We start from the raw sequence: 16,412 nt of genomic DNA on the forward strand, positions 1-16,412 counted from the left end.
TGGGTAAAGCCATAAAGGTGGTCTGGAAAGTGTGACATTAGGATATAAAATTGAAGTTTTTGATATCTCTATCAATTCACATTATTTTGTTAGCAACCATCTGTATCTTACTACCTCTTTTTATTTGAAATCCATGGTCTTGCTATGTTTTTGTAAAATTGACCTTCCTTGTATATTTTGTGTAAGTTATATTGACAATAGTGCAATCTTTTGTTTTAAATAGTTTCTTATGGGATTAATGAAATGTATCAATACTTAGCTGCACATAATATCTTTCAACATCATTATATCATAGACCAATTCACAGAGATATCCCTGATGTTCTGAAATGTCAGTGCTCTGAGCAAGATCAGTATGTTATAGATGTCCAAAATAAAGTTTTCTTCTAGTAACTTGTGTAAAACGTTTTTTGAACAGCAATTATATTTGTAAACATAATTATTATATTTCAAATGAAATATTTTATGTAGTTGTTGTAAACCCAGATCTTCGTTGACATAATTAAATCCAAATTCAATGTATGTTATTTTGACAATAACCCTTTTTGATAGTTTTTCTGCCTTAATTTTAAAACAGGCCACTCAAAAAACAGGGGGGGCAACACTAGCTGATTTTTTAAGTAGGGGAAAACTTATCCAATACAGCTTAATCTTCTAAATGAAGAAGATGACTATAAATCTTGTATACCATATCTTACATGTAGGTTATATTGACGAATAGTGTTTAAATTTAACCTTTTTCAAAATCATTTTTATTAAGCATTTTTTTTCTACTATTGTCTAGGTAACTGATGGTTATTTTTCATTTTACCAAATTATGATTGAATGCTTATATTGCTCACAACACTACCGTCTTTTGGTTGTTATATTGACACAATGTCAAGTAACTTACTGAAATAAAACAGGAAATCTGGTGTAACATCTGAACACAAAGAGTTTGATCCATTATGTTTATTTTGATATAAACTTAATTCTTGAATGCATGCAGGGGTTCATGTTCATTATTGTTCAGCTAATAATGAAGTCACAAGCTCATAACCAAAACTATCTGAGATCTATCAGATCAAAGTGACAACTATAGAATGCAAGAAAAATAAAGGTGCACTAATTCGCAAATCCAAAAGGGAGAGTAGAAATCAAGATAAATAACAAGAAAAGAACAAACCTTAAATAACAACTCAAACCCAATAAATAAGCTTTATTTTAGAGTCGGCAAGGTATACAAACAGAGACAACATAAGCTCTAATGAGCTTTTAACCGACATACTTTTAACCCAATAAAACTATCCGGTGCACTGCAAGAGTTAGCTTAGCCTGATGGTAAACAGACACTTAATGAGTTACTCACAGTATTTAGGGGAACATATTGTTTACTGTTGGTATTTAGGAGTATTGTTAATTAGGCTCACTTGAACTGACTTTGTACTTTGGTCAAAGGTTGCTCATTTAATATGTACAGTTATGATACTCTTGGCTATGTCAGATGGTGACTTTATTGATCAACTGTTTTCAACAATTTTTTTTCAAGAGCTTATTAAATCAACACTTTTGAAAGTAAAGTATAAAACACATTAACATGATTAATGTATGACAATACTAATAATTAAACCACTATTCAAGAATCAAACCATAAATCATTTATTTAAACAAATTAAAAACATTTTAAAGTTCATTCTGCTGTCTACTCCACTGTTCATACTCAGTTGATTTATCTCAAAGATCTGAAAAGCAAATAAATAAAGTTAAAATAGTTTTATACATGATTTTAAATTGAAATGAATGAAAATGTGAGTCAAGGCTCCATGTTGAAGGCCATAACGTGACCTTATAGGCTATTATTGTTTTTTTTTACTTCTTTAGGTCTTAGGTGGAGAGTTGTTTCTTTGGCAATAATACCACATCTTCTTATGTTTATGATGTTGTATGTTATCCATGTTGAAAACAGCATTGGAAATAAGTACCACTTCACATTGATTTGCATTGTGTCTACATTCATGTTTTTATTGTCAAATTCATGGGTATGGGGAGGTTGAGTGCTTAAAAACAAACTTGTTGCACCGTCTCAAGACAGAAACTTGCATGTTATAGTCTTGTGACAATTTTCTGTTTTCTTGTTTATACACCTTATCGCTATTCCCGCTTGACCCGAGAATCTGTCCCGCTTGAACTTTTGACGTCATACAACAATCACTTTTCCATTGTGGCGTCAGATATTTTCTATTATGACGTCAAAATTTTACGGGAACTTTTGTGATGTCCAGTAATGGCGGACAAATAGCGATAAGGTGTATTGTTGATGTTCTTTTGATAAAAGGCTGTATTTACATCTATAAAATTAATGTGTCAACGAACTCTCTTTTGGACCATGGTTATATTGACTTGAATTCTTTAGTTGTCAACTTATGCTCTATTTCAAAGAAGCAGGAAATATGCTTACAATTTCATTAAAAGGCTTAATTTTTTTATTGTACAAGAGATTTGTAGGCTAAAAGCCAAAGTCAACATATTTCAGTAGTAATAGTAGCTTTAGGACTACTGAGGGAGTAGGAGTTATATTGACCCTTACATTAAGGTGTCAACTAACTCTCTTAATGACCCTGGTTATATTGACTATGCATATAATTGTCAACTAACACCCTGTGAAAAAGCACTGAAAATTACTTCACCCTTTTTAAATGTATATTAACTTTCCCCCTTTATTATCTGTAAGTTGAAATAGAAGTTAAATGAAAAGAATGGTGCAGTATATCTCTACAAAGATCATCTACATCCTAGGTGTTATATTGACTGGGTTGACAAAATTGGTCAAGTAACGGTCATATCGATGTTACCGTAAAAAGTGAACAAATGGTTTGACTTGGGTGCTTGAATGCGTTATATTCGTTAGTTCTTATCATTCTAAGCATATTATTTTGGCAAAAATTATATAAAACAGTGTCAATTTGACAGAATGGTTTGGTCGTTATACTTTGTTTGACGCACTGGTCGTTATTAGTTTGACATTTTGCTAAAAACTTACCATCGAGTTCTTCTTCCATTTTCATCCATGAATGATAGTGATGCTTACATTTAGTTTCGTATATTTAGCAATTTTGAAATGAAACAAAGTATTTTTTTCTCCCTGGATAAACTCTTTCCGTTAATAATAAGGAATAAACATTTACGTACGTTATACGTTATTTTGACATTACAAACTTGCCATTCTATGCTTCTCATAAAACGGAATACGAAACCAAAATTAGAACTATTTGAAACAGCCGAGATACGACAGCGCATGAATATGACAGGAACCAATCAAATGTTCCGCAGATGACGATATCGCGGAAAACCCCGTGCGTTATTTTTACCATAATAGTCTATTGTCAATATAACATTACTAACCCTGTCGAAATAATCGTTTCTTTGATTAATTTTACTGCATTTCACGCAAAACTTTGACGGATTTATAGTGCAACAACACTTTTCTGACGATTTAACTTACTTTCCGTTTTTCTTTTGCCCATAAAAACAACCAGGTATATTTTTTGTTAGAAGGGGGTTTCCATGTCACGCTTGGGACACAGGAACGTACAGATATACGTTTGACAAACTTCAATAACAAGACACATTGAATTAGCGGATATTTGATATTTATCAAATCTTCTACTTCATCATGTCACTGATGCTCAATAACAAGTTGTAATCAAATAACATATATTAAATATTTTAAAATTGGGATTTAAGCTTCAGATGGTTATTTGACCAATTTGGAGCACCTTTTTGGCTTTACCCATATACTTTTCACATTTTTGGTCTTTTGAAAAATGTTGTTTGTGCTGTATTTAGACCCCTCTACCAAGAAATTTGTTTTGCATGCACACGTATAAAAATTGTGGTTTTTATCCAACGCAATCATAGGTTTGAACGTTGTTTTCAATTTAGACTTGTTTATATATATATATATATATGCATAATTATCAATTATTTTTATTCTATATTAATGGGCAAAATGGTAAACACTTCCAACAATTGATCTTTTATTAAGTAATAGAACACGCTCGCGACATCGTGGGTCCATGACTGAATTAAAGTACCTAATGTCCTGTGCCTTATTTTCAGCCTGGATTTTTAGTATTTGTATTGTCATTTGATAAAGTCATGCTAATTATAAGGTGCACAGTTTTTTCTGCTTTCCAAATCTTTCTGTTTGAATGCGTCCTGGGTTTCTTACAGTTACTACAACCGAAAACTACTTGTTGATATATTTTTTTTTTGTCAATGATTGAATTTAGTAGTGTCAATCCCTGTATAATGACGAAGTTTAGGTGTGATTATGACCCATGTATATAGCAAATCCCAAATACACCGTTTGGTGGTGCGCCTGACAGAGGCGGAACGTACAGGTTAGGTAACAGGTAACAGGTACTATTGGTATCGGTATCGGATTCAACCCAGAACTTGTTAATTATTGGTAATGTTAATTATGTGGAAAACAAAAGGACCTGGAATGGTGTAATATTTAATCAACACCATTGTCCTATATTAGTTATATGTAAAGTTGAATTCCTTGATTCGTCAAGTTTTACGTCATGCCGGCTAACAAATTGGACCTCTTTATTTTAGTAGTATAGATAAATAAATGTTACAGCGTCTGTAAAACTGACTGCATTGTTTGTTTACAAATAATCATTTCTGTTTGTGTCACTGATCAGTGCTTGGGTGGTGAGTGAAGGCATAAAATTGTTGTTGGAAGTCATAAACTATCTCTATATTAATTAAAACACAAAAGAATCCAGTTACAATTGCTAATTTATCGATTAAATCCAATCAAAAACACGGTTAACCTGATCCAGATAAGATTTGACAAGTCATGCAGTTAAAATTTTACTGATAATACAATATTTTGACTGAAAATTATAGCACCAGTGCACCACGTGCCAGAAATATAGGACCACGCTTCAAAATTATAGGACCATGGGTCTGCTGTGCTTTAATGGGCCTGGGGAGAACACGATCTTTAATTGTTAATAGCACATATAAATCAATATGTAGCCTCCAGACTTACACAGACTTCAGCAGACTCGGATCAATAGTACACTAAGTGGATTATTGAAATTATGGGACTGTACGGGTTGTAGAAAGGTTGGGGGCAAAAAACTGATGAATGGTACTTAGCTAACAATTTAGTATGCCAGACTCACATTACATATACATTATAACTCACCAGTGTTACTTGAATTGAAACTGTGACCGGTAACTCTGAAGGGTTATATAATAACCAATTTGGGTTTCAATATTCCAAATGGGATAATATGAGGCAGGTGCTACCTGATTAGCTCATTAAGGTTATTGGTGCATGTTGGTTTTATTTCTCATCATGTTCTTCTGTAATCCGATGCACAATTTGGTGGGAAATCATATGCTTCTCATATACAAATTTGCCTAAATCATATGCTCCTCATATACAAATTTGCCTAAATCATATGCTCCTCATATACAAATTTGCCTAAATCATATGCTCCTCATATACAAATTTGCCTAAATCATATGCTCCTCATATACAAATTTGCCTAAATCATATGCTCCTCATATACAAATTTGCCTAAATCATATGCTCCTCATATACAAATTTGCCTAAAATCATATGCTTCTCAGATACAAATTTGCTAAAAATCCTACGCTTCTCAGATACAAATTTGCCTAAAATTTTCTTTTAGATTTTATTGTGAAGATAACAACATTATACCTCAATTGAACTATCTCAAATTTTATATTTGGTGCCAATGATCTGAATTTTCCAAAGACATATATGCATGCTCCAATGAATTTAAAGTTGTTAATTTTCATAATTTGTTTTCTGTTCAGAAGAGTCAGTTTAATACATACAATGGTACAAAAGAAGAAAAATAAACCAAGGAGACAATCAAGAGTATATATCAAAGCAAAATAATTAGATATGAATAATATGTTTAATTTTGAATGGAATTTGTTTATTTTATTTAAAATATGAATAAAAACAGATGCAGGGTAAAGAGACAGCAACCCAATGGCACAACAAAAAACTAAAAAAACTTGAGGTCAAGACAAAATTATGGTCTTAAAGAATAAAACGATGATGATTGTCTTTACAATTTCAAGAGGGGGGTTTATGGTTTTTTCCTAAAAAAATATTCTGATCCCCAATTTGATGAAAAAAAATTGTGGTCAAGCAGATGACAAAAAAAAAAGTGCGTGAAAAATTTCTGACTCAGACAAAAAACCATAACCCCCCCTTGAAGTTAAATGGTTGCTCCCTTACTTAGTCAAACTCTGAATTGCTCAGTCAAAGTCTGAAAAAAGATGTAAATGAATATAACAGAGACTGAGGTACACTTGTTATTTGTGCAAAAAGTTTGTTTTGTAATACAGCAAAATGATGTGTACAAATAACAATATCACTTTACAAGTGTCTTTCATTATTTCATGTCAACACACATTGAATTTGATAATGACCAGAGTTTTCTCCCTTGATCTGAGCCTATTTTAATATAGAGGTTTTTTAACTGTATGATTTACTTCTTATTCATTAATCAACAATTTTACAGTTTGAAATCATATTTTATTAATAAATTTATAAAAAAAAACAAAGAATTGAAGCAAATAGTAAGATAATTGAAGACTATTGAAAACTATAAAACCTAAATTTTTAATTTGTTGAAATTAGTTTGTCAATCAAGGTGACTACGTTTAGTTTGATTCGAGCGTTACTGATGAAGTTAAAAATATGTTTTGTCAACACACAAATCAGATAGATCTGTGTTAATAATAATTTAGATAAGTTATGATGTTACATGACGTGATTTTGGTTGTTTACATATGGGGATCTAGCAAATCAAGGCCTCACAAGCCATATACTTGTTTATGCAAACTCTCCCAAAACTCTTCCTCAATTACAATGCTGTATCTGTATACTGAAAAGTTTGGAAAACAGCTACTATAAAATGTATCTACATGAAATACATCTCATAAAGTCTTTAACTTAGACATGATGGGGTTGGGGATTGGAATTAATGAACACATGAATTACCAAGATAATCCTACTAATATTGACTTTTTTAGGGTAAAAAATAAAACAACTCGTCATCAAATGTAGGTAGTAATGGTAAAATTCTATAGATCATCATTTTTAGTATGCAGTGTAAATGTTATATAAGATAATACTGGAAAATGATTTTTTTTTCAGATTGAATGTTTTGATGTATGTGGTAAAAATCTATACATAGGCACAAATGATTGGTGAGTGTACCCATAAACAATACCAAGGTTTAATGACTGGAAATAAATTTTCAGACACTGCAGTAATATTTGATATGTGTTTAAACAGTCTTTGATTTATAGATGGTTAATTGTGTAATAGTATAGATTATTGTGCCATGCAGTAGGGGATCTTTTCAACTGATCATGGTAATTTTTATTTCCTTGACTGATTAAATTATCTTTTTGGATAAATTGAGGAAATTACAATGACATTGATAATATGCACCTCAAAGTTTCAGTTTCATAACTTTTGTTTAATTTAAATTATATTATCTGTAATCAATAATTTAAATAATCACAACATAAAAAAAAACTCAAAATAAGAGAAAATAGGGAAACATGAACCTTCCAAAACCAGATTAGAATCAAAATTTGTACTCTGTTCCTTACCTTTATTTTAATCTTCACGAACAGAGTTTAGGAATGGATATGCCATTACATCCATCATTTGTTTGGTTGCCAGTCATGGATAAGTCTTGTTCCAGAGCTTTGTTAAGTTACTGTGAAACTGTTAGAGCATGATTTAACCACATTTCATACATAAGTGACTACATGTTGTTAAATTTTTGTTTGAAAGTTCATCTTACCAACTACAAAGCAAAATAGATTTCAAGAATTTGTTTTTTTATTAAGTATTGATAGCATGAATGATTATAGTTGGTGATGAACATTCAATAGACCACTTTTCGAGCTTGTTGCATTTCCGTCAAAAAACTTTGGTTTTAGTGAACATCGTTCATGCATTTAGGGGAATCGTCACTTCCTTCCCATGTTGAGCGAGTGGTTGAAATAATATGATGCTAAATTGCATGAATTATTTGGCAAATTAAATTCTAATAATGGATAATCAGCACTGCTGTCATTAGGGAATTGTGATTAAGTACCTACAGAACAAACATTATTTCTAGTTTATCCTGCATAATGACGATCACGAAGATGATTGATGAACTTTAATAGTACAGGGATACAGGCGGTCCCCACTATCATGTAAATGACGTCATAAAGGCGCGCATTATTGACGAACTTTTCCAGTGACGGACATAACTTGAAAGTGGTCTAATTTTGCAGCTGTTTCTTGTATCATGTTTTATACATTATTTCCATCAGTTCTGTTATATGAATGATTATAACATTATAATGATGTCACACTATTATTCAGCTTTGTTATTCATTACAATGTTGAGGAAAGGACAGTAGGAAATGGACCAAAGGTTGTTTTCCATAATGAGAAACAAGGACACAAATACTTAGCTGTGGTAAGTTTAGAACCTGTTTAAGAGAAGGTGTCTGCAATATTTTGTACAGCCAAACATTCTTATCTGTTCTCCCAATTCTCTTGTATGTATTTACTCCTTTTCTGATTGCAAGTCTAAGTGAAGTGGAGCTTTTTAAAGAACCACCTTCTGTTATAACCAAAATGGTTCTAACAGGTTTCATTTAAATGATGTTGTCGAATGGTTTTTTTAACATATATTAGTATTACTCTAGATAAAAGATGCTTGCTAGAATGTTATACTGTAAATATGAAATTTGATGTAAATTAATCAATAAGATTGTTGATCAATAGACAAAAATGTGATATCTGAAAGTGTTGTTCAGTAATTGTTTACAAAATTTGAATTTGTGAGTTTTATATAATGCAATACTAACCTAGTCTCATTTTTATACGATTGCACAATTTTATTTTTAAATGGTATGACGTTGTTGTCGTTTTCCTGAGACATTTGGTTTCCAGAAAATAACTTGAGTACAAGATTAAAGTATATGGATTTCTATGAAATTGCACCACAAGGTTCTGTACCAAAAAAGAAAGGTTGGGATTGATTTTGGGGTTATTGTCCTAACTGTTGAGGAATTAGGGTCCAAAAACAAGCATTTTATCTTGTTTCAGGACAATAACTTGTGTTTAAGTATATGGCTTTGTATGAAATTGTACCACAAGGTTCCATACCTCAAAAGGAAGGTTGGAATTGATTTTGGGGGTTATAGCTCTAACTGTTTAGAAAAGGGGGCCAAAAACTATACGTTTCTTATTCTTTGTATAAATGGCTTACCTGTTTACCAATTTTAATGGGGTTCTTTAATATGCTGAATCTAAGCGTGTATTTAGATTTTGGATTTTGGGCTCCGTTTTTGAATTGGTCCACATTGAGGTCCAAGGGTCTAAAATTAACATTGTTTGATTTCATTTAAAATTGAATTTTTGGTGTTCTTTGATATGCTCAATCTAACCATGTATTTACATTTTTATACGTCCCTTTACAGGACGTATTATGGTATACTGTTGTCCGTCTGTCCGTCCGTCGTCAACATGTCAGACATTTACTCAAAAAACGCTTTGACCAATTTGCATAAAACTTAGGGGAATTGTTAATATCTATTGACGTGAGCTCCCTTTCGTTTTTTATAAATTTTAGATTTTACGTTTCCGAGTTATGGGGTTTTATTCATTAAAAAAAGGGGGATTTTCCAGTTTTCTGACAATAACTCAAGAATGCTTTCACCAACTTGCAAGAAATTGTGGTGAATTGTTTATATCTATTGACATGAGCTCCCTTTCGATTTTTATATATTTTAGATTTTATGTTTTCGAGTTACAGGGTTTTATTCATAAAAAAAGGGGGATTTTTCAGTTTTCGGACAAAAAATCAAAAATTCTTTCAGCAGTTCTTATGAAACTTTGGTGAATTGGTTATATCTATTGATGTAAGCTCCGTTTAGAATTTTATAAATTTTACATTTTTACATTTCTGAGTTATGGGGTTTTATTCATTAAAAAAAGGGGGATTTTCCAGTTTTCGGACAATAACTCAAAAATGCTGTCAGCAATTCTCATGAAACTTTGGTGAATTGTTTATATCTTTTGATATAATCTCCCTTTACATTTTCATAAATTTCTAATATGACATTGAGAATTAATTGATCTTTAATTGTTTATAGTCTGAAAACAGATTTACTAAGTATTGCGCAACAGCAAAGTGTATTGCACAACAGCAAGAAATCTTTAATTGAATATAAATTCAATTCATATAACCAATTTCAAGTTCTTTGACTACATTTATTCAGAAACCTATAATATGTCATAAAATATTTAATACAATCCAAATTCAGACCTGTATCAAGCTTGAATATTGTGTCCATTTTTGCCCCAACTGTTCAGGGTTGGACCTCTGCAGGCGTATCCAGCTGCGCTCAGCGAAGCAGTTTATTAATTTTGGACCTTGTTTTCAAATTGGTCCATATTAAGGTCCAAAGGGTCCAAAATTATTTAACTTTTTTATTTGATTTCAACAAAAATTGATCATATGGGTTTCTTTGATATTCTGATTCTAACCATGTATTTAGATTTTGGATATTGGACCATAATAGGTAAATGTTCAATTTCAAAATTTTAAAGTTCTTTAACCACATTCATTCTGTTTCAGAAACCTATGCTGTGTCAAAAATCACAATCCAAATTCTGAGCTGTTACAAGCTTTAATGTTGTGTCCATACTTGCCCCAACTGTTCAGGGTTGGACCTCTGCCATTGTATCAAACTGCACCCTGTGGAGCAGTTTTTTTCACTAAAAAAAAAACTCATTAAAATATCTGGATTTATAGAATATGGTTAAATTAGAGGAAAAGCCTTTCAACCATTTATATTGTTTTGACAACCACTTATTTGTTGTTCCATCTTTATTTTTCAGAAAAAGCCTGTAATACAGATAAAAGCTGCCTCAGCTCTAAACAGAATCATGGTGTTAATAGATAATACATTGTCATTACTTAATATGTTTGATTTAGAGGTTAGTATAATCTCTCAACAGAATCATGGTGTTGATAGATAATTCATTGTCATTACTTAATATGTTTGATTTAGAGGTTAGTATAATCTCTAAACAGAATCATGGTGTTAATAGATAATACATTGTCATTACTTAATATGTTTGATTTAGAGGTAAGTAAAACATGTTACAAATGGCTGTCAAGTCAGGTAGACTAGAACTTCATATGTAGCATTAAAACAAGCTTCTCTCCCTCTATTTGTTTGAAAGTTATAACATGCTCTATGAAAACTTCAAATTCAATTTTTTATACGACCGCAAAAAAATTGGGGGTCACAATTGCTAATTCTTTGTATATAGTCTTTGTATTGCGCAACAGCACAGTGTATTGCACAACAGCAAGAAATCTTCAATTGAATATAAATTCAAATCATATAACCAATTTTAAGTTCTTTGACTACATTTATTCTGTGTCAGAAATCTATTATGTGTCAAATATTTAATTACAATCCATATTCAGACCTGTATCAAGCTTGAATATTGTGTCCATTTTTGCCCCAACTGTTCAGGGTTGGACCTCTGCGGTCGTATCCAGCTGCGCTTGGCGAAGCAGTTTATTTCAATATGTAATGTCTATTTTTAGCTCACCTGGCCCAAAGGGCCAAGTGAGCTTTTCTCATCACTTGGCGTCCGTCGTCCAGCGTCGTCCGTCGTCGGCGTTAACTTTTTACATTTTGAACTTCTTCTAGAGAACCACTGAATGGAATGGAACCAAACATGGCATGAATGTTCCTTATGAGGTGCTGACCAAGTGTTGTTACTTTGTAGCCGATCCATCATCCAAGATGGCCGCCAGCGGGGGACTTAGTTTAACATAGGACCCTATGGGAAATACATACAAATGTCTTCTTTTAGAGAACCACTGAATGGAACAAAACCAAACATGGCATGAATGTTCCTTATGAGGTGCTGACCAAGTGTTGTTACTTTGCAGTCGGTCCATCATCCAAGATGGCTGACAGCAGGGGACTTAGTTTAACAAAGGACCTAAGGGAAATACATAAAAATGTCTTCTTTTAGAGAACCAATGAATGGAATGGAACCAAACATGGCATGAATGTTCCTTATGAGATGTTGACCAAGTGTTGTTACTTTGCAGCCGATCCATCATCCAAGATGGCCGACAGCGGGGGACTTAGTTTAACATAGGACCCTATGGGAAATACATACAATTGTCTTCTTTTAGAGAACCAATAAATGGAATGGAACCAAACATGGCATGAATGTTCCTTAGGAGTTGCTGACCAAGTGTTGTTACTTTGCAGTCGGTCCATCATCCAAGATGGCCGCTAGGGGGGGGGGGCTTAGTTTAACATAGGACCCTATTGGAAATACATACAAATGTCTTCTTTTAGAGTACCACTGAATGGAATGAAACGAAACATGGCATGAATGTTCCTTATGAAGTGCTGACCAAGTGTTGCTACTTTGTTGCCGATTTACTGTTCAAGATGACCACCAGGATATTTTATTAAATAACGGGACCAATATTAATCAAAATTTGGCCTCAATCATTATTTGGGTATCTGTTATGATTTTTATCTATCTTTACATGATTTCTAAAACCAAAGTAGAGTCAGGTGAGCGACACAGGCTCTTGAGAGCCTCTAGTTATATTTGCCAACACTTTTCTACTATAATTCACCCTATGCATTGTGATTTGCTTATACTACAAAAATCAGGAAATTCTGGTAAGAGTAACACCATCACTGTACGGGAATGTGCATGCTATAATTATATCACTAAAATATTGGTGTGCTGGATACCAGCTCCTTGTACATTTGCAATACATGTCATTAACTTCAAAAAGTAGGAAATTCATATACATATATTGTAGTGTTAAGGTCATAAAATAATTTTGAAGTAAAGTTGATAGTTTTATATAGGTGTAGAGTATATTGTGTATAAATAAAACTCCTAGTGCCCAATCTAATTAAGGTTTGGGAAATATTTTCATTGTAACCAAAATGTCAAATATTTTTGGACACTCATCTTAATTGAACCTGTTACAAAAGAAAGTATTATGAAAATAGATTTGCTACATTCTGTGAATTTTTAATTGATTTTTTTTTTTTATTTTAGCCAATTATGACTGGTGCCAAAGTAAAGGGAGTTACCTACTTTTGTATAAATGAAAATCCTACAAATGGAAATCCATTTAGTATAGAGGTAGGTGTTTAGTGTAGAAATATCGATATTATCTGAAGATATTTAGGAGTAGGAATAGTTCTGCAGGATTTGTCCAAAAAGTAGATGTTAAATTTTGTTTTTTTTCACAACTTCAAACAGCCACAATGAAATATTATTAGAATTGAGAATGGAAACGGGGATCTGTCAAAGAGACAACAACCCCACCAAAGAGCAGAAAACAGCCCAAAGCCACCAATGGGCCTTCAACGCAGCAAAAAATCTGCACCTGGAGGCGGGCTTCAGCTGGCCCCTAAACAATAATGTATACTATTTCAGCGAAATGGAAGCCACACTAAACTCCGAAACATATAAATGAATCAAAATTAAAAAACACACAAGTATAACAAAGACTAAAGGTTCCCGACTTGGGACAGGTGCAAAATTGCAGCGGTGTTAAACATGTTTTGTGAGTTCTTAACCCTCCCCCTTAACCTCTAGCCAATTGAAATAAACAAACACAGCAATACGCACAGTAAAACTCAGTTGAAAAGAAGTAAGAGTCCCATGTTAAAATAGGTAACAGAAGAAACTAAGCAAAATTCCTACCTGTAATTTATTGTTAGCCACTGTTTATTATACAGTTACAATATTGTTTTCACATTTAAAATAGGACTAAATGTAAATACGAATTTATAACAAAGTTAAATTCTATGAAGGTGAGTAAAAAAGAAGTTTTGGTTTTGTCTGTCATAGGGTTGCTGTCTCTTTGGATTACACCCCAAATCTTTTTAATCATACCACCAAATCAGATAATATTTGCAATAATTTGACCCTAGAACTGTGCCTACATCAAAATTTACCTTAGAAGTGTTGTCACATCATTTTATGATCTGGTAATTCAGCAATAATGATTCCTTGATGAACTGACCCTAGCTACAAAGTTATGTGAATTTTTCTTGTATAATTAAATAAAATATTATTAATAAATAGTGGTTATTCTCAGAGTAACAAAATTCCACCTAGGTTTTGTAAATGGTGGATGGTTTTTACTCATTTGACCAATTTGTAAGTCAGATATAAAATCCTGTCTCAATGGGTGAACTTTTTTTGATGCAAACAACTTAACAAACAGGATTGAAATGTCTCTTTATTTAATAATTGAACAGGAACATCATAAACTATGAAATAAGTACTGAAGGCTTTTAGTTATATTATTTTACATGTGTTATCAAAAGTTGTTGCTAAGGCTTTACCATTAACCGCAGTTGCTTCATAAAAAAACAAACTTTGTATTCTGATGTAAATTAATGTATAATATTCCATCTATGTTACATATATCATTGTTTTTCTAGATATGTGTAGCATTAAAGAAGAAACAGATACAAGTGTATACTGTTACAGAAGATAAATTGATGCATGTTAAAGATGTCCATATATCAGAACCTGCTATTTCTGTGGTAGGATTATATAAACAAGTTATTATGATAGTCAATAATCATAAAAAAAACAACAAAAAAACCCAAACAAATCAAGCAAATCACTGAAATAAGGTCATACAAAATTAACTTATTAGACTGTTAATGTATGAATAGCTTGGAATATTAAAGTACAAATTGAAAAAAATAAATAGAATATAAATGTATGAGCAATAGGCTCCTGGGCAAAATCACCATATTCATAAGCGATAGATACCAAATGTTTGTTTTTATCTAATGTAAATCTGACAAATTTTATACTCTTGAATAAAGAAATGTATTAACAAATTAATTGCGTCATATTATTTAGACACTTTGGATACAAAATTAGGACTGAAAACTGTTCAGAAGAATTTCCTAATGTGCAAGTGAAAATTCATTTTAGATTTTTTTCTTTTTTATAAAATGATTATTAAAATTGAAAAAAAACTTGGATAATTATTATATAACTCTCTTTCTACTTATCTCCTATTCACAATCTTCTGTATGCTTTTGTGCAAATACAAGAACCTGTTGAAGATCAGACAACTTGATTATTTTATTGTAGGGTGTGGATGGAAGCTTTGTTTGTGCAGCATTATTGTCACAGTATTGTATGATTAACTATGAGACATCCCATACACAAGATCTTTTCCCATTTGATTCAGAGCACAGTAAACCTCTCATTAAAAGAATAAGTAAGGTATGTTTATCATAAATTCTAATACAATTTATTTATAACATTTTTTTATTGGCTAAAATTTACCCTCAAATCCACAGTTGACATGTGGTAAATAAGGGGTGAACCTCCATATTAAATATCTTGGATCGACAAATAATGGATAACGACAATATAATAGAAAATAAACAACACCCACTTAAAAATCACTGTTTTTGATGGAATTTTTTCCAAATTTGAATAGTACAAGTAAGGTAATAACCTTCAGTTTGAAATTTTCACGTTTAGCTATGATGTTTATATGCCATAATCATTCATGAAGTTTCTAGGACTTATTTCAAGCTCTAATGTATGATTTCTTCTTGTTATGCATAAGAATTAGATTAACAGTACTGTAGTTGAAGAGTTGCTGCCATCAATAGTGATTTGTACTATTATATTCCTTAGTTACACACATTTTCCTGTTCAAATTAAAATACTAATATTTATAGTAAACATCTTATCAAAAGGATTTGAAAATTTTTAATTATCACTAAATATGTGATAAAAGATACTCAAGACATATTTTTATTTGGTTTAGAGCGTAATATACTTCAAGTTCTAATGTTGTAGTCTAAATGACATGAAAACCTTTTGATCTAGTAAAGTTTGTTATGTAAACTCCTTTCACCTTAAAGCTGAAATACTCCAGTAGAATTATTTATAAAATCAGTCTTTTGCTTAATCGACAGATCACAATAATATTCATATTCAATTTATATCTCTGTTTTCATAATAATTAAATTGACTAGTCATTTGACAAAGAACTACAATGACATATACATCAATGTTTGTTAATGAGAATCTATGGATTGTTGTCAAAACCAGAATAATTTACATATAAAGAAAAATAAAATAAAAGTATATCACATTAAACAGATATTTGCATAAATATGGCAGATTTTACAATTAAAAGGAAGTATTGTGTTTTTGTATCCACCAAAAAAGGAATTGCTGAAACTGTGAAACAGAGTGTGAAATGAAGTAATGCATTATGTTATTTAATAAAA

The 16,412-nt window shown here is 31.7% G+C and overlaps 1 protein-coding gene and 1 long non-coding RNA gene across 4 annotated transcripts in view; one reads left to right on the top strand and one right to left on the bottom strand.

Moving 5' to 3' along the window:
* Window positions 1-16,412, top strand: part of LOC127706757 (transforming growth factor-beta receptor-associated protein 1-like) — a 78,191-nt gene that overhangs the window by 3,212 nt on the left and 58,567 nt on the right. Inside the window, exons 2-7 of one of the 3 annotated variants that reach the window (XM_052211419.1) lie at window positions 7,201-7,253; window positions 8,434-8,530; window positions 10,963-11,061; window positions 13,183-13,269; window positions 14,583-14,687; window positions 15,253-15,387. In XM_052211419.1, coding sequence (XP_052067379.1) covers window positions 7,201-7,253; window positions 8,434-8,530; window positions 10,963-11,061; window positions 13,183-13,269; window positions 14,583-14,687; window positions 15,253-15,387 — 576 coding nt within the window. Of the gene's footprint in view, window positions 1-7,200; window positions 7,254-8,433; window positions 8,531-10,962; window positions 11,062-11,111; window positions 11,138-11,160; window positions 11,214-13,182; window positions 13,270-14,582; window positions 14,688-15,252; window positions 15,388-16,412 lie in introns of those variants that run through there. The other 2 variants (XM_052211421.1, XM_052211420.1) reach the window with 2 other exon arrangements.
* On the bottom strand, window positions 1,614-3,771 carry LOC127706770 (uncharacterized). Its single transcript, XR_007984558.1, has 2 exons — window positions 3,019-3,771; window positions 1,614-1,720 (listed from the first exon to the last, which is right to left on the bottom strand). It is a non-coding gene; the product is annotated as an uncharacterized LOC127706770 (long non-coding RNA).

The sequence above is a fragment of the Mytilus californianus genome, unplaced genomic scaffold (genome assembly GCF_021869535.1).
Source record: "Mytilus californianus isolate M0D057914Y unplaced genomic scaffold, xbMytCali1.0.p SCAF_6, whole genome shotgun sequence".
In the NCBI taxonomy this organism is placed as follows: Eukaryota; Metazoa; Mollusca; class Bivalvia; order Mytilida; family Mytilidae; genus Mytilus; species Mytilus californianus.